We start from the raw sequence: 17,572 nt of genomic DNA, 5'->3' as shown, positions 1-17,572 counted from the left end.
TTTTAAGGGTAGTGTCAATGCACTACACTGGTGTCTAGAACCACTCACAGTCTGAAAAGTACAGATCCACGCCAGGGCTTCTCAAAGGCTTACATGCCCAGGAATCACATGGGGAGTTTGTTCTCATTCAGGGGGTCTGGGGGGGGGGGGAGCCTGAGATGCAGCATTTCTTTTACAATCTCCCATTTGGTGCTGCTGCCGGTCCACAAACCTACACTTGAAGGGACATGGAGCCAGAGCTCCCGGGAACTCAGCGGGTGGGCAAGGATGTTCAGTGCAGTCAGCAGTGTTGTTTGTAATGGCACACAGTTTGGAATGAACCTCAGCGCCTGAGAGTGGGATGGTGTGTTAGGGAATGCTGGGCTTCTTCTAAGAACGGGAGTCTACCCTGTAGTTTGGGATGGGATGGGTCTGCAGACCCAAGAAAATGGGGAAGGAAGGCTGGGGGTCGGAAGCGGGAGGCTCAGGGCAGGGTGGATGGAGTGGAGAGGAGCTGAAATGCAGAGAACACACCAGATATGTGCATTGGGGTCAGGGGGGCGCTGCTCTGACCGACCCCACCACCCACCACCCTCAGGAGCGGAAGCTGCTGGAGGAGCGTCTGGCTGAGTTCTCATCTCAGGCGGCTGAGGAGGAGGAGAAGGTTAAGAGCCTCAATAAGCTTCGACTCAAATACGAGGCCACGATTGCGGACATGGAGGGTAAGCGCCCCCACCAGTGGGAAGCCATGCTGCGCATACTTGGCGGGGGAGGGGGCGTTGAGGGAACCTCGTGAGCTGTGGAGGCTCCGCGGTGGGATCTGTTCAATGGGGCCAGGAAAGAAGGCTCCAGACAGATTGGGTGTCTTCCCAGCTCTTAGGTTGTTTCTGCCACTCTAAATCCAATTCTCCTGCTCTCTCCTCTGTGTCTTGGGGTCACTCTCTCTGTCTCTGACTGTCCCACTGACTCTTTCAGGCACATTGTTGCCTGGGTCCCTTGCTATTGACTCAGAAGCAGAAGCAGAAAGGAGAGAGCGCCTGGAGAAGGCTGTGGAGACAGAAGACAGGACAGGGCAGTGACAGTCACTGAGCAGGAGCAGGGTGTCACTCGGGGGTGAGGAGGAGAGGACGGCACCTGGGGGTCGGGCCCAGGGTCGCAGAAGCGGAAAGAAGGGGCACAGGGAGATGCTGAGCCACAGCTTCACCCCTCCCCCACCCCAGCCAGTGCCAGGGGCGGGGCCGCGGGTGTGGGGGAGCAGCTGGGTGTGGGGGAGCAGCTGGGTGTGGGGTCCATAGCTCTTCTGCATGGCTCCCACGCCCTCCCCCAGACCGCCTACGGAAGGAGGAGAAGGGCCGCCAGGAGCTGGAGAAACTGAAGCGGCGGCTGGATGGGGAGAGCTCGGAGCTGCAGGAGCAGATGGCCGAGCAGCAGCAGCGCGGGGAGGAGTTGCGCGCCCAGCTGGGCCGCAAGGAGGAGGAGCTGCAGGCGGCCCTGGCCAGGTGCGCAGTGGGGATGGGGGACAGCGGGGACCCTGCACGGTGCGCGGTGCACGGTCCACAGGGCACAGCCCGCCAGCAGGGGGGCACGGCAGGGAGACATCACCAGCTCGCACGCGCCCCAGCCCCGCTGAGCCTCAGTGTCCCCTTCTGTAACCTGTACCTGGCGAGAGTTCCAAGCTCGCCAGGTTAAGGGAAGAGTGAAAGGGGGCTTCGCATGTCTAGTAACTTGCCCAGTTCAGGGGTCGGAATAGGGGGTCAGCTGTGATTTCATAAGCGCCTCAGCCATGAAAGGAGGCGTATCATTATGATTACAGCCAGTCGCAATTATGGAGCACCTACTGTGTGCGCCCTGTGTTATGAATGCCTCCCCCCCCAGCCCCTGCTGTGTTTCATGCCCTCTGAGAGCCCTTGATTATAGATGCAGCTCAACTTAAATGTCAGTGTGGAAAAATGTGTGTCTTAAAATCAGCAGTGCGGGGACGCCTGAGTGGCTCAGTTCGGCTCAGGTCATGATCCCAGTGTCCTGGGATAGAGTCCCATATCGGGCTCCTTGCTCAGCAGGGAGCCTGTTTCTCCCTCTGCCTCTGCTTGCCATTCTGTCTGCCTGTGCTTGCTCTCTCCCCCTCTCTCTCTCTGATAAATAAATAAAATCTTAAAAAAAAAAATCAGCAGTGCGCCAGGTGTGTGTGTGGTTAAGAACCCGCACCCTAGTCTGACTTCTGGGTTCAAGCCATGGGCCCGCCCCTTTCTGGGCACATGACCTCACCCATGTGCCATTGGCCTCCCTAGCCAATTTCTTCATTTGTAAAATGGGGAGATTTTGAAGCTATTCCTAAGGCTATTATGGGGATGAAATCTGCAACTGCTTTTAAAGGACGCCTTGGGGTTCAGTCTGTTAAGCATCTGCCTTTGGCACAGGTCGTCATCCCAATGTTCTGGTATCAAGCCCCAGGGTGGCTTCCCTGATCAGTCTGGAGAGCAGGGGATCCAAACCCCAGTCTTCATGACTCCATGAACAATTTAAACCCCCAGTCAGTGCTGCCCCTCAATTCAGCTTCTCTTTGCAAGAGGCTGTGTCTCCTTGGGGTTATGAAGCTGATCAGATGCTGGGGTCAGCTCTTCCACTCGCTGACCGTGTCACCTGGGCCAGGACTTTCCCACTCTGTACATCAGTTTTCTCAGTGTAATCATTAAATAAGATAATTAAGTAAAGGGTCCCCTGTGGCAGGGGCTCAGTACGTGTCCCTGTGATTACTCTTGGTGTCATCCCCATTTTACAGCTGAGGAAATTGAGGCTCGGGGTAGTGAGGCATGAGCCCAAGGGCAGAGCTGAGATTTCAGCCCGGTTTGGGCCACCCCCAAATCCATACCTAGCCTTCCCGCCCCCAGAAATCATCCCTGCCCTTCGCCTGCCCCTGTACCAACTCCATGGTCCTTGTCTACCCCCAGGGTGGAGGAGGAGGGCGGCGCCCGGGCCCTGCTGCTCAAATCCCTGCGGGAGGCGCAAGCGGGACTGGCTGAAGCCCAGGAGGACCTGGAGGCTGAGCGGGCTGCCAGGGCCAAGGCAGAGAAGCAGCGCAGGGACCTGGGCGAGGAGCTGGAGGCCCTGCGGAGCGAGCTGGAGGACACACTGGATTCTACCAATGCGCAGCAAGAGCTCCGGTGAGGCAGCCGGCAGAGCCTGGGCACCGGCTGGGCGCCGGGCAGGGAGAGGAGAGGGGCTTTGGAACGAGCCCCCCATCCATACGGAGGTTTAGCCTTTCACCGGCTGTTTATCCAGTATTGGGTGTAGAGCTCAGCCAGGCTGGGGACAGATTCATCAGACCCAGTCATTTCCCTCAGGACTTCTGGTCTGGGGGAGGCAGAGGCAGGCAAAGGGACCCAATCCAGAACAAAGTATGCTTTAAGGGAGCAACCAGGACATTGTGGATGATAAGAGCGAGCCCCTAAACCATGTCTATGGAAGGAGGTCCAGGAAGACTTCCTTGAGAAAGGGACTTTTGAATAGAGTTTTGAAAGGTGAATAGGAGTTCACCCTTAAAGCCACACTCCTCCCTAGATTACCACCCAGATCCCTTAGGGAATGTAGAGTGAGGTCCTCATCCCTGAAGGGAAACAATAAAAGGAGGCACATCCCCAAAGTCCCTGCCTTTCTTTATTCTGAAATTGTGTTCCCTTTACAAAAGGTCCAAGAGGGAACAGGAGGTGACAGAGTTGAAGAAGGCTTTGGAAGAGGAGACGCGAATTCATGAAGTGGCAGTTCAGGAGCTGAGGCAGCGCCATGGCCAGGCGCTGGGCGAGCTGACGGAGCAGCTGGAACAGGCCCGGAGGGTGGGTTGGGACAGGAACGGGGGGTTGTGGAGGGCTGGCAGAGGGAACAGCCAGTGCCAAGGCCCTGAGGCAGGAGGGTGCCCAGTCTGGTTGAGAGAGGAGGCATAAATCTTTACTTGTCTCTCCCTTACCAGAGCAAAGGTACCTGGGAGAAGACCCGGTTGGCCCTGGAGACCGAAGTGTCGGAGTTGCGGTCAGAGCTGAGCAGCCTGCAGGCCTCACGGCATGAGGGTGAGCAGCGCAGACGCCGCCTGGAGTCACAGCTGCAGGAGGTGCAGGGCCGGGCTGGTGATGGGGAGCGGGCCCGAGCGGAGGCTACAGAGAAGCTTCAACGAGTCCAGGTAAGTGGGGCAGCCAGGGCAGGGACCCTCTGTGGGCTTCCGTTTGGTCCATAGCAGCCTGTTGTCCCTTCCAGCTCTTCCAACATGATCACTCATGAGTAGCTAGGATTCCGTGAGCAATTACTATATACCAGATATCCTGTGTGTTTCATTAAATCTTTCCGACTCTCCTAATATTGTTCCCCCTGTACATACAAGGAAACTGAGGCGCAGAAACCTGAAACTGATCCTCTGAGATCCCTCAGAGCCAAAACTCGAACCCAGGCATGCCTGATTCTATAGCTCTTAACCCTACCATGACCCCCCCAACCTCCAAGAAGCCTTAAATAATCTGTATTCTGATAAAAAAAAAAAACCTAGTGTGGACACGTGCAACTGTGTGGGGATGATATCATACTGTGACTGTTAAAAGAAATGTGGGCTTTTACATTTTAATTTTATTATGTTTCTTTAGATGGCCGATACTTACTTACTGACAATACAAAGAAGCAGCAAGAATGAAGGAAAAAACCGACTTTTTAAAAAATAATTTGTTTTTAAGTAATCTCTACACCCAATACAGGGCTAGAACTCACAACCCCGAGATCAAGAGTCGAATGCTCAACTGACTAAGCCAGCTAGGGGCCCCAGGAAGAATGATTTTTAATTGTCCAGTTCCTCCAGGGGAAAACACCATGACAGTTAGTTTCCAGATTAAAATGCTGTATTAGTTAGGGTCAAAGCTAAACTGACATATAGCAAAGGCATCCCAGAATCCATCAGCTTAAGTAAAAGACGTGTCTTTCCCTCTGGAGGAAGAGACTCAGGGTAAGCAGTGAAGGCCAGCAGGATACTATGCGCCACAGGTTCACTTAAGATCCAGGTTCCTTGGCCTTGTCATGCCACCGTCCCTGAGAGCATTGCCCTCACCTTCAAGTCAAATCTGGATTATGGGCACATCCATGCTCCTGCTTAGAAAGGGGAAAGAGGGCGCCTGGGTGGCTCAGTGGGTTAAGCCGCTGCCTTCGGCTCAGGTCATGATCTCAGGGTCCTGGGATCGAGTCCCGCATCGGGCTCTCTGCTCAGCAGGGAGCCTGCTTTCTCCTCTCTCTCTCTCTGCCTGCCTCTCTGCCTACTTGTAATCTCTCTCTGTCAAATAAATAAATAAAATCTCTTTAAAAAAAAAAAAAAAGAAAGAAAAGAAAGGGGAAAGAGAGGGAGTGGCAAAATTTGCATACATCCCTTTGCTTATATCCCATTGGCTGCCACCTAACCACATGATCACAGCTAGCTACAAAGGAGCCTGGGAAATGTAGTTTCTAGCTAACAGGCACAAGCTTAGTGAATAGACTATCACAGTGGAATCATGGAAGAGTGGCTCTGGGGGGACAGCCAGGGTCTTCCCCAGATGGAATCATGCTAGCCAGCGGTCACTGTACTAAACATTTTATATATCACACACAGAAGAGTGACAACGGAAGTAGAGTTTGAGGGCTGATAGCAGGAGTTCCAGCACTAGAAGAGTTCTTCATTGTACACATGTTCTGTATTCGTGCGATCTACTTGGCCCCCAAATACTCAGAATGTAGGGAGCAAAGCTGAGGAGGTGCATTTTTCCTTTTATTTAATTTTAAATTTAAGTAGTCACGTACGGCTGGTAGCCACCATATTGGACAATACAGCCGTAGAGCCATCCTGCCTGGCTCAGTCCCACCTCTGGTAGCTGTGTCATCTTGGGCAAATTTCCTAACCTTTCTGTGCCTCAGCTTCCCTTTATGTCAACTGGGAATAGTGCTATTGGTGTGTGAAACTGGTGGGTTTCCTTCCCCTAGAGAGCGAGGGCCATATGGAAACTCTGCATTTAACTGTTTGAGGAAACACAGGGCTGGTTTCCCCACTTGACATCATCGATACCAGTCCAGTGTGGCAGGGATTTGAGGGGAGAGGAGCGGGTGGGGTCAGCCGGGTGGAAGCTGCCATTGGAAGGTGCCCCTTCCCCGCAGGCTGAACTGGAGAACATGTCTGCAGCCCTGAGTGAGGCTGAGTCCAAAGTCATCCGGCTGAGCAAGGAGCTGGGCAGCTCGGAGACCCAGCTACATGACACTCAGGTGAGGCCAACACCCCCCACCCTCCCACCTTACACCCAGCCCCTCCCCACCATGCCTCCATACCCTCTGCCATCATCTGTCCTCCATTCCCCCTCCCCATCTGCAGGAGATGCTGCAGGAGGAGACCAGGGCTAAACTGGCCTGTGGGTCCCGGGCACGAGCCCTGGAGGCTGAGGTGGTAGGGCTGCGGGAGCAGCTGGAGGAGGAGGCAGTCGCCAGGGAGCGGATGGCCCGAGAGCTGCAGACTGCCCAGGCCCAGGTGAGCCGTCCTGGAGGGCGACCTCAAGGGGCCTCCAGTCCCAACCCACTCCCCCTGGGTTCCCCAGATCGGGGATGGCCCCATTGTCCACCTGGTCCTAGGCCAGATCCCTGGGAGACCCCCATTCTCATCTCTGATTGTCCCTCAGCCCACAGCCTGTCATTTCAGACCTCACCCTCCTCCCCCGACTCTTGTCTCACCCCTACTTTGCATCCACACAGACCTAGACCCACTCAGGCCTCATCCTCTGCCACTTGGATCTTCCTGTTAGCCTCCCTTGAGGCCTCCTTGTCTCTGGTTTCTCCCCTCCAAGCTCATCCTCCCCACGGTCTTCCTGCCACAGAGCTGCCCCTGCTCCTTCCCCTCTCACAGTCCTCCCTTTCTCCCAGTGCCCCCAGGATGGAGCCTGTGCCTCTCAGCTGTGCCTTTGTTGGCCCTTCCATGTCATTAGCTGTGTTGATCTCTCACCTCCTTCCGCTTCATACGAGAAACCCTTTTCATTCTTCAGGATTCAATTCCAGCCTCTCCTTTTGTGGGAGGTCCCTCACCGCCCCACTCTGAGCTCCCACATCCTTTTTTCTTTGTCCCCATTCCAGTCACCTTGGGCTGGAACTCTCTCTGCCCATAGGTCTTCCCCCACCCCCAACCAGAATAGGAGCTTCTTGAAAGTGGGACCCTCTCTGAGTTAGATCTTGGTCTTCAGCACAGGCCAGCATAGAGCCTGACATATAGGACGCCTGGGGAAATGCCTCTTGAATGCATGAGTGCTGAATGCATGCCTGAAGATACCCTTCTTCAGCTGGCAGACTCCTATGCATATTTCAAGACCCATCTCAAATGCCCCTTCTCCAGGAAGTCCCTCTTGGATGTTCTAAGCAGATTCTAAATTCCTCCTGTGGGCCCTCACGGCTCCCATGCTTCCCTAAGTCTCCCTGCCTTAGCCTCCATCACCCTGGCCATGATGCTCAGTCTCCCCCCTTAGAAGGAGGGTTCCCCTAGGCCAGGGTCTAGGTCCTGTTCATCTTCTGGGTCCCAATGGGAGTAATTTTCATCTCTGGAAGAAGCTGAGGTTCACAGAACTTGCAACCACAACCCTATCCCAAGGTAGGAGAACCCAGTGAGAGTCACCTCCTTCCTCTGGCCTCAGTCTTCTCTTCTGGGAAGTAGGGCACTACCAGCTCACACCTTGGTTGCAGCCATGACTGCCCCCCACCCTCTGTCTCCTACTTCCCCCACCCAGCTGTCAGAGTGGCGGAGGCGCCAGGAGGAAGAGGCGGGAGCACTGGAAGCAGGGGAGGAGGCGCGGCGCCGGGCCACCCGCGAGGCTGAGGCCCTGACCCAGCGCCTAGCAGAAAAGACAGAGGCGGTCGAGCGGCTGGAGCGAGGTCGCCGGCAGCTGGGGCAGGAGTTGGATGATGCGCTCATGGACCTGGAGCAGCAGCGGCAGCTCGTGAGCACGCTGGAGAAGAAGCAGCGCAAATTCGACCAGGTGGGGCCCCTCAGGTTGCAGGGGGGGGTGGGGAGTTGGGATGCTTTGTCATGCTTCTGCAGTCTTTGCAGATTGGGTGACATGTGGCCTCAGAGCTAAGCTATGAATGTGGGGGAACCCTCGGGCAAGATGCTTCTTCCCTCTAAGCCTCTGTCAGATAAGATCCCCATCCATCCTGCTTTATGACTCTTGTCCCAAAATAATTCTTGGTAGGGCCCACTTTTTTTTAAGAGAGAGAGAGGAAACTCACATGTGAGCAGGGGGAGGGACATAGGAGAGAGAGAGAGAGAGAACCTCAAGCAGGCTCCACACTCTGCACAGAGCCTGACACAGGGCTTGATTCCCGGACCCTGAGATCGTGACCTGAGCCAAAAGCAAGAGTCAGAGGCTTAACTGACTGAGCCACCCAGGCACCCTGATCGTGTACCTACTCTTACTCCCCCAGATGCACCAGGTGCACCAGGGCATGCTAACCAGGAATAAACGAAATAACATATTGTGCTCCTGTTGCTGGCTCGCTGTGTAGCTCAGGCAAGCTGCTTTTCCCATTTCAGCCTCAGTTCGCCCATCTAGGAAATGGGGATAGTATTAAGCATCTGGCAATCTGAGGATGAAATAAAAATCAGAGGACCCCTCAGCATTAAGAACCATCAGGCAACTCTGAGGTTCAAATCCCAGCCCGGCTTCTCCTGGCTGTGTGTGGCTTAGGTGAATTGCCCAATGTCTCTGTGCCTTATTTTCTTCATCTAGAAGATGGGAGAGTCATTACTTTTGCCTTCATTTTTGAAGGATTTATCATTGGCTCTTGATTTCTAGGCAAAGAGTTTATGATTTAAGCACTTTGAAGAGGTCATTCCATTTTCTGTGGCCTCCATTGTTTCAAATGAGAAGTTCGCAGCCATTCAAATCCTGTGTTTTTTTTATGGGGAATGTATGTTTTCTTAGCTGGTTTACATTTTTTTCTCTCTCTCTATCTTTAGTGTTTAGCAGTTTGGCTATGATATATCCAGCTGTGGGCTTTTGAATTTATCCCACAGCTGTGGCTCATGTTTTGAGCAAATGTGGAATTTTCAGCCATTATGTCTTAAATGTCTTTTCTGTCTCATTCTCTCTCTCCTCTTCTTTTCAGACTCCAAGCACATGTATGTTTGACCACTTAATACTGTACCATTGATTATTATGGCTCTATTTGTTTCTTTTAGAATTTTATATAAATTCTTCTCATATAAATTCTTTTGATTGGCTTCTTTCACTCAGAATTATTTTGAGATTCATCCATATTTTTGCATGGATTAATAATTCATCCCTCAGGGCACCTGGCTGACTCTATTGGTAGAGCATGCAACTCTTGATCTCAGGGTCGTGAGTTCAAGCCTCACATTGGGTGTAGATATAACTTAAAAAAATTTTTTTTAGTAATTATTTATTCCTTTTTTTATTGCTGATGAACCCCATTTTTAAAAAGATTTTTCTGTTTATTCGACAGAGACAGACACAGTGAAAGAGGGAATACAAGCAGGGTGAGTGGGAGAGGGAGAAGCAGACTTTCTGCTGAGCAGAGAGCCCAATGCAGGGCTCGATTCTGGGAACCTGGGATCATGACCTGAGCTGAAGGCAGATGCTTAACAACTGAACCACCCAGGCGCCCCTCAGTAGACCACATTTTGAAGACCATTAACTGGTTGAACATTTGAGTTGTTTCTAATTTTGGGCTATTATGAGTAAAACCTTAGTCTTTTCTAATAGGATATACTGGTTTGAATTCATGGTTCATATATATATGAACCTAATGAGCAGTGACATTGAGTATCTTTCAAGTGCTTATTTGCCCTGTATACCTCTTGGGTGAAGGGTCTGTTCAGAGTTTCTGTCCCTTTTTAAAAATTGGGTTGTTCCCTTTCTTTGTTTTGTTTTTGGGGGTGAGGGGGTTGTTTCTTTTATTATTGAATTGTGAAAGTTCTTTATATGGTGAATACAAGTTCTTTACCAGATGTATCGCTTTGCAATTGTTTTTGTCCTGTCTGCGGCTTGACTTTTTACTCTTCATGGACTCTTTCAAAGACCAAGAGGTTTGAATTTTGATGAAGTCCTATTTATTAATTTGTCACTTTGTGGGTTCTGCTTGTTAGTGTTGTGTCTAAGGAGACTTTGTCTAACCCAAAGTCACAGAGATTTCTTACATTTTTTCCAGAAATTTTCTACTTTGCAGTTTCATATTTAGGTCTGTGATCCAGTTTGGGTGAATTTGTTTATATTGTGCTCTCATGGCTCCAAATTAATTTTTTATATATGGTTACTGAATTGTTCAAACACGGCCGGAAAGACTCTCTTACTGACTCATTCCTTGCATTAAAAATCAGGGAGTGACAGTTGTCCAATCTTCCCTTCTTTTTCAAAGTTGTTCTGCTTCTTCTAGGTCCTTTGCATTTCCACAGGTATTCTAGAATCTATTTGTCAGTTTCCACACAGAGAAAGGAAATCCTCTTGTGTTGAATCTACAGATTAATCTGGGAAGAATTGACATCATAATAATACTGATTTCTCACTTAGGGACATGGTACATGTACCCATTTATTTAGATCTTTACTTTTGGTACTTTTAGATTTTTAAAATTTATTTACTTGATAGAAAGAGAGAAGGAGAAAGCACAAGCAGGGGGAGTGGCTGGCAGAGGCAGAGAGAGAAACAGACTCCCTTCTGAGCAGGGAACCCCACTCAGAGCTCGATCCCAGAACCCTGGGATCATAACCTGAGCTGAAGGCAGACATTTAACCAACCGAGCCACCCAGTTGCCCCCTTTTAGTACTTAGAAGTGTATATCTTTCATATCTTTTTTTTTTTAAATATTTTATTTATTTATTTGACAGAGAGAAATCACAAGTAGATGGAGAGGCAGGCAGAGAGAGAGAGAGGGAAGCAGGCTCTCTGCTGAGGAGAGAGCCCGATGCGGGACTCGATCCCAGGACTCTGAGATCATGACCTGAGCCGAAGGCAGCGGCTTAACCCACTGAGCCACCCAGGCGCCCCTATCTTTCATATCTTTCATCAGGTTTATTTCCAACCATTTCATATTTTCAGTGCTTTCTTAATTGGTTCTGGTTTTGGCACCTGGCTGGCTTAATCAGAAGAGTGTGGGACTCTTGATCCTGGAATCATGAGTTTGAGTCCTGCACTGGATACAGAGATTACTTAAATTAAGCAGTTCTGGTTTTTATTTCAGTTTCTGATTACCACTATATAGAAATACAGTAGATTTTTATGTATTGATCTTGTATCCTACAATTTATTACCTAAATTCACTTATGAGTGTTAGTAAGTTTTTTTTTAATAGATTTCATTGGATTTTCTATATTGGTGACCCTGTTTTCTATGAATGAAGACAGTTTCACATATTCCTTTCCTTTTTCTTCTGCTTTTCTGTGGGTCTCCAAATACCTGTGTGTTTCACTGCTTGATGCTGCCTTGCAGGTTATTATCGCTCTGTTAATTTTTTACAGTCTTTTTACCTTTCCCCCCCTCTATTTAGATCATTTCTATCAACACCTGCTTTCAAGTTTACTGGTTCTTCTGATGTGTCCAGTCTGCTCTCAGTTTCCTCCAATGACTTTTTGATTTCAGATATCATGCTTTTCAGTCCTGGCCTTTCTTTCTTTTTTTTTTTTTTTAAGATTTTATTTATTTATTTGTCAGAGATCACAAGTAGGCAGAACAGCAGGCAGAGAGAGAGGAGGAAGCAGGCACCCTGCTGAGCAGAAAGCCTGATGTGGGGGCTCAATCCCAGGACCCTGAGATCATGACCTGAGCTAAAGGCAGAGGCTTTAACCCACTGAGCCACCCAGGCGCCCCAGTCCTGGCCTTTCTAATTGGTTCTGTTTTAGATTCAAATCCCTCCTGAAATAACGTTGGGTCTTTACCCACCATTTCCATCTGGTCCTGAAATTTATTAATCATCTTTAAAGTCCTTGAGTGATGATTCCAGTGTCAATGTGGAGGTTATCTGTTGGTTTGTTCCGTGGACTGTTTCTTCTCTTGACTGTGAGCCCTGTTCTCCTCCCTTTTGGCAGGTCTTGCAAGTTTTATTATTGTTAATTTCTGTGTCTTTAAAAAAAAAAAAAACACAGCCAGGGTTGAAGTACATTTTAAAAATGCTGTACATGTTTTTGATACCACTACTCCAGGAGGAAGAAACACCCTTTCCTCTGCTGGGTTTCTAGAGTGAGGGGCTGCTCAGTTTGATCCACTCAGAAGTTGGGCTGCTCTGGGACACAGTTGCGACTTTAATCCCTCTACCTCCCTCTTGTGTCTCTGCCTTTGTCTCCCTCTCTCTCTGTCCCTGGTTGCTCCCTCTTCCCCATCCACTTGTACACTCCCTTCAGCTAATCTGTTTCCCCCACCCCGTCTCCCTCACCCTGGAAGCTCCTAGCAGAGGAGAAGGCTGCTGTCCTACGGGCGGTGGAGGAACGTGAGCGGGTCGAGGCAGAGGGCCGGGAGCGCGAGGCTCGGACCTTGTCACTGACGCGGGCACTGGAAGAGGAGCAAGAAGCACGGGAGGAGCTGGAGCGGCAGAACCGGGCCCTGCGGGCAGAGATGGAAGCACTACTGAGCAGCAAGGATGATGCTGGCAAGACGGTGAGCAGGGGCCCCCACTCCCTAATGTATACCTGTGGGCTGCCTCAGGCACAGCTGACAGTGTGTGGCCCATAGCCATGTGCGTGCTCTCATGAACAGAACATGAAAGGAACCAGCCATCACAGCGATGTGTTCACGCCCAGCCCAGAATGGGACTAGAACCCCTTACCAAACATGTACTCCCATGACCTATACAGAGCATGAGGAGAATCTTCTACCAAACACACATGTTCACACATGCAGGAAGTAAGAAGGCCATTCATCAGCATGCATGCTGATGTACAGATACACAGAGAACATGAAGAGAATTTACCACAACATAACAGCCTGAGAACTGTGCCCCAGACATGAGTTTCTGCACATGCACAAAGGCACATAAACTTGCGTTAAATGATCACTGTGACTAAGGCTGAGTCAGGGAGGGGCTCAGGACCAGGAGCGTGGGTAACAAAGAAGCCCTGTCAGGTCAAGGGACACTTCTCTGGGAAGGTGACAGTTAAAGGAGAGGCATGTCGGGGATGGGGGGTGGGTTGGTTCTCAGAATTCATAAGCCCAGGTCTGCCTTCACAGGGTGTTTGGAATTTTAATTTACAACTTCCCAGGAGGTCTGAGAAAAGAAATCACAGGAGATAGTGCGATGGTGTGATCCTGGGGGGTCCCGCACAAATCAGCACTCAAGGCTGACGTGACACGCCTTCAACCCATGTCCACACAGGATGTCCCCAAAGAAGCCCCTTAGTGAAGTGAGCTCATGATGCAAAAATCTCAAAGCCTGTGAGGAAGGTCTCTACCGTGAGCGAGAGTCAGCCGAGCTAGGTCACACTTGAACTGGACTCTCAAGGGCTTGGGATCACAGAACTTGCGTGCAGAGGCTACTAATGAAATGTTTTTGGAGGATTCAGAATGAGACATGTGGTTACTTGCTGCCTGGGAAATGGTGAATGAAGGAGCGAACCAGAATGTGCACATCACCTTGACCATCAAAGCTTCCCTCACTCTGTCCTAGGATAAAGCTAGGATCCTGGCCTCCCTCTCCCCGTGCCCCCAGTGCCCCGAGCTCACCCTCCTGTCCCCACCAGGCGCATGAGCAGGAGCGATCCCGCCGGGCGGCAGAACAGATAGCCAGCGACCTGCGAGCCCAGGTGACAGAGCTGGAAGACGAGCTGACAGCTGCCGAGGATGCCAAGCTGCGGCTGGAAGTGACCCTGCAGGCTCTCAAGGCCCAGCAGGAGCGTGACCTGCAGAGCCGGGATGAGGCTGGCGAGGAGAGGCGGAGGCAGCTGGCCAAGCAGGTATGGGCACCCATCCAGCTGGGAAGGCTCTGGTGCCTGCAGGTTAACAGAGGAGCAGAGAAAGCCTCACTCACCTCCCTGCTGCTCCAAGTTGCTTCCCAAGGCCCTCCTGCTGCCCAGCCCACTCACCCACCGGAACCGTGAAGTCACACACATATCTCATTGACCGACTGACATACCCAATCGGACATCATCACCAGACCATTCACCCAGCATCTCCATGGGCATCGGCACCCACGCACAGCCTACACAGCAGTACCTCTGCTTCTCCACCCGCCCAGCTGCCCCCTTTCCAGCAACTTCCTCCCCCCAGTCCCCAGCCTGCCCAAGTGCTCCTTCATTGCTCAAGGACCAGCTCCTCTGCACCCCTTCAACCACAGCCTTCCTCCCCTGTTCATGTACTCATCCCCCTCTCCCTGGGCTCCGCAACATCCATTCATGGCTCGGCCAGTGGAGGGACTTCCAGTGCTCTGCAGTGGGCTGGAGCTGGGTGCTGAGCATGGGAAGGGCAGGGCAGCTGTAAGTGTAGAAGGACCCTGCGGAGCTGTGTGGGCAGGGGCTGGCGGGACACACATGGGAGTAGAGCAGAGGCTGGAGTAAAGGGAGAAAGGGAAAACCCTGGAGCTGGGGGCCCTGGGGATGAAGAGCTGGGATCCCTTTGGAACGCAGAGAAGCAAGAGGGCAGGCAGAGTGGCGCTGGTGGCCTGGACAGTAGCTGGCCGGTGGACGTCTAGGTCCCTAGCTTGTAGAGGGAGCCTGGGCCTCCGATCCCCTAAGCCTGCCCCTCCCGACCTCTCCGCAGCTGAGGGATGCAGAGGTGGAGCGGGACGAGGAACGCAAGCAGCGCGCCCTGGCTGTGGCCGCCCGCAAGAAGCTAGAGGCTGAGCTGGAGGACTTGAGAGCCCAGAATGCAGCCGCCCAGCAGGGCAAGGAGGAGGCGGGGAAGCAGCTCCGCAAGATGCAGGTAGGGGGGGTGCTGGGGGACGGGGGCAGCCACTGCTTTATAAACATTCACGTGTCAAAGGCTCACTTGCTTCTTTTTATATTTTTTTATTGACTTTATTTAAAACCCTTAGCCATGAAGTCCAATTTCTTTATTCTGTTTAACCTTTTGAAATGGAAATGCCTTAGGGTTTCTCCCCTAATACGAAAGTTATATCTGGTGGTTTAAAAAAAATTGGTGGGGGACGCCTGGGTGGCTCAGTTGGTTGGACGACTGCCTTCGGCTCAGGTCATGATCCTGGAGTCCCGGGATCGAGTCCCGCATCGGACTCCCAGCTCCATGGGGAGTCTGCTTCTCTCTCTGACCTTCTCCTCGTTCATGCTCTCTCTCACTGTCTCTCTCTCAAGTAAATAAATAAAATCTTTAAAAAAAAAAAAATTGGTGGGACGGTGGGAGTGCCTGGCACAGTTGGTGGAGCATGGGACCCTTGATCTCAGGGTCGTAAGTTCGAGCCCCAGGTTGGGAGTAGAAATTACTTGAAAAAAAACTTATTTTTAATGATAATAATGTGTCTGTGTAAAGTCTAATTTTTTTTTTTAAGATTTTATTTATTTATCAGAGAGAGAGAGAGGAGGAGAGAGCGAGCACAGGCAGACAGAGAGGCAGGCAGAGGCAGAGGGAGAAGCAGGCTCCCTGCTGAGCAAGGAGCCCGATGTGGGACTCTATCCCAGGACGCTGGGATCATGACCTGAGCCGAAGGCAGTTGCTTAACCAACTGAGCCACCCAGGCGTCCCTGTAAAGTCTTATTTTTTTTTAAAAAAGTATAGAACTGGGCTGTCCAGTACAGTGGGTACCAGCCCCATGAGGCTGTTGGGCATCTATGATGTGGTGGGACTGAAGTCCAAATTACCTGCTGGATTCAGAAGACTTAGTCCAAAAAAAAAAAAAAAAAGTATAATATCTCGATAATTTTTACAGTGATTATAAATAGAAATAATAATATTTTGGATATTGGCTAAATAAGAATAGAGCATTTAATACTTTCACCCATTTCTTTTCATTTTTGTAATCTAGCCACTAGATAATGTAAAACAACGCATGTCCTTGCAGTATCTCCCCTAGGGCAGCGTTGGGATAGAAAGATCCCTCTCCAAAAAGTAAAAATTCCCCACTACCTCGTCTCTGAGAGAGAATAAAGAATGTGCCTGCCCTGAAAAGCTATTATTATGGAGCAAATAATAATATTCATAACAGCGATGCTAATTGTCCTGCTGGAGTATCAAGCCCCATACTGTCCTCACTCTCCCCTCTATAGAGTTTTTGTTAACGGTGGTGGACATCAGGTTTGTGTTTTATTTCTGTTTAAGAGCCGCTGAGAAGTCTTACACTGGCACTTTTACACACACATTGGTGTGGCCACATGGCAAAGTGACTAGGAGGGAAACCCTGGGGCCAGATGGCCTGGGTTCAAGTCCTGACTCTGCCATTTACCAGACTTGGCTTGTTGCCGAGCCTCTCTGCCTCCGTTGCTCCATTGCTCCACGTCTACACTGGGGAGGGAACCAGTCCCCACCAGCTGGAGCTGTGAGGATTAAGGGAGTCGGTATGTGTAGTATATAACAGAGGCTGGCCAGGGTAGAGGTTCAGTAAATGTGCACCAGCATTAGTATTAAGGTTATGGCAGAGGCTAAATACTACACCCATTTCATCCTTATTTTAATTTTAAGGTGTTACTTTTTTTAAACGGGAGGTAGCCAAAGCCCAGGAGGGGACCTTGGTCCAAGGTCACAGAGCAAGGGCCTAGGGCTGGTTGCAGAGCTTTGCTCTGAGGTCCCTCAGGGCTAAGGTGAGGGTAGGGGCCTCCCGGTGAGTCACACCCAGATTGCGCCAGCTCACTTGCTTCGTTCCACCCAGGCCCAGATGAAGGAGCTGTGGCGAGAGGTGGAAGAGTCGCGCACTTCCCGGGAGGAAATCTTTGGCCAGAACCGGGAGAGTGAGAAGCGCCTCAAAGCGCTGGAGGCGGAGGTGCTGCGGCTGCAGGAGGTATTGTCAGGATGGGCGTGGCCCTGGAAGTGGGGTGGGCGGGGATTGGGGGCTGAGGATAGGCGGGGCCCAAGGGATGGGAGGCCCCCCCCCCCCCCCCCCCCCCCCCCCGGGCCAAAGACGGCTTGAGGGCACTACTGGGGATGGTTCTGGGTGGGGGGGAGATAGGAAGGCTGGGGAGAAAGGACAAGGCCTGAGCTAGGGCCATGTGGGTGCAGGGAGGAGACAAGGCAGAGAAAATAAAGGGTCAACATAGGACTGTAAGGAGGCAGAGGAGGTAAGGAGAGACCTTGGGGGTTAGGCCCTGTGACACGGGGCAGGGTGGGGGTGGGGGGTGATGGCTGGAGAAGCAGGTTGGAAAGGAGGTGCTGAGCTCAGTGAGGCCGTGCCGAGGGGGAGGGGCTTGGGAATGGACATGAGTCAGGGGCTCCAGAGACAGATTCAGGAGAGGTGTCCCACGGGTGGTGTGTTCATGTGCACTGAAGAAAAGGCCAAGAGACTTGAGGTATGAGGGGCAAGGAGGCTGGTGCTTAAGTAGCGTCACCCCACCACTGCTGACCACTACCCCCTCTGTCATCACAGGAACTGGCCGCCTCAGATCGTGCCCGGCGGCAAATCCAGCAGGAGCGGGACGAGATGGCAGACGAGTTGGCCAATGGCAGCCTTAGCAAGTGAGTGG

At 51.5% G+C, this 17,572-nt stretch overlaps 1 protein-coding gene across 8 annotated transcripts in view; it reads left to right on the top strand.

The window, feature by feature from the left end:
* The window catches only part of MYH14 (myosin heavy chain 14), a 93,804-nt gene that overhangs the window by 64,000 nt on the left and 12,232 nt on the right, over positions 1-17,572 (top strand). For all 8 annotated transcript variants that reach the window (XM_082710197.1, XM_082710196.1, XM_082710199.1 and 5 more), the window contains 13 exons: positions 578-701; positions 1,307-1,478; positions 2,928-3,140; positions 3,665-3,809; positions 3,944-4,150; positions 6,133-6,237; positions 6,344-6,496; positions 7,737-7,985; positions 12,402-12,614; positions 13,694-13,906; positions 14,709-14,870; positions 16,765-16,893; positions 17,476-17,564. In XM_082710197.1, coding sequence (XP_082566323.1) covers positions 578-701; positions 1,307-1,478; positions 2,928-3,140; positions 3,665-3,809; positions 3,944-4,150; positions 6,133-6,237; positions 6,344-6,496; positions 7,737-7,985; positions 12,402-12,614; positions 13,694-13,906; positions 14,709-14,870; positions 16,765-16,893; positions 17,476-17,564 — 2,174 coding nt within the window. The remainder of the gene's footprint in view (positions 1-577; positions 702-1,306; positions 1,479-2,927; positions 3,141-3,664; positions 3,810-3,943; positions 4,151-6,132; positions 6,238-6,343; positions 6,497-7,736; positions 7,986-12,401; positions 12,615-13,693; positions 13,907-14,708; positions 14,871-16,764; positions 16,894-17,475; positions 17,565-17,572) is intronic.

Source organism: Mustela nivalis (assembly GCF_964662115.1).
Source record: "Mustela nivalis genome assembly, chromosome: 18".
Classification (NCBI taxonomy): Eukaryota; Metazoa; Chordata; class Mammalia; order Carnivora; family Mustelidae; genus Mustela; species Mustela nivalis.
The sequence above is the reverse complement of the archived record's forward strand: the minus strand, read 5'-3'. Positions and strand labels throughout refer to the sequence as shown.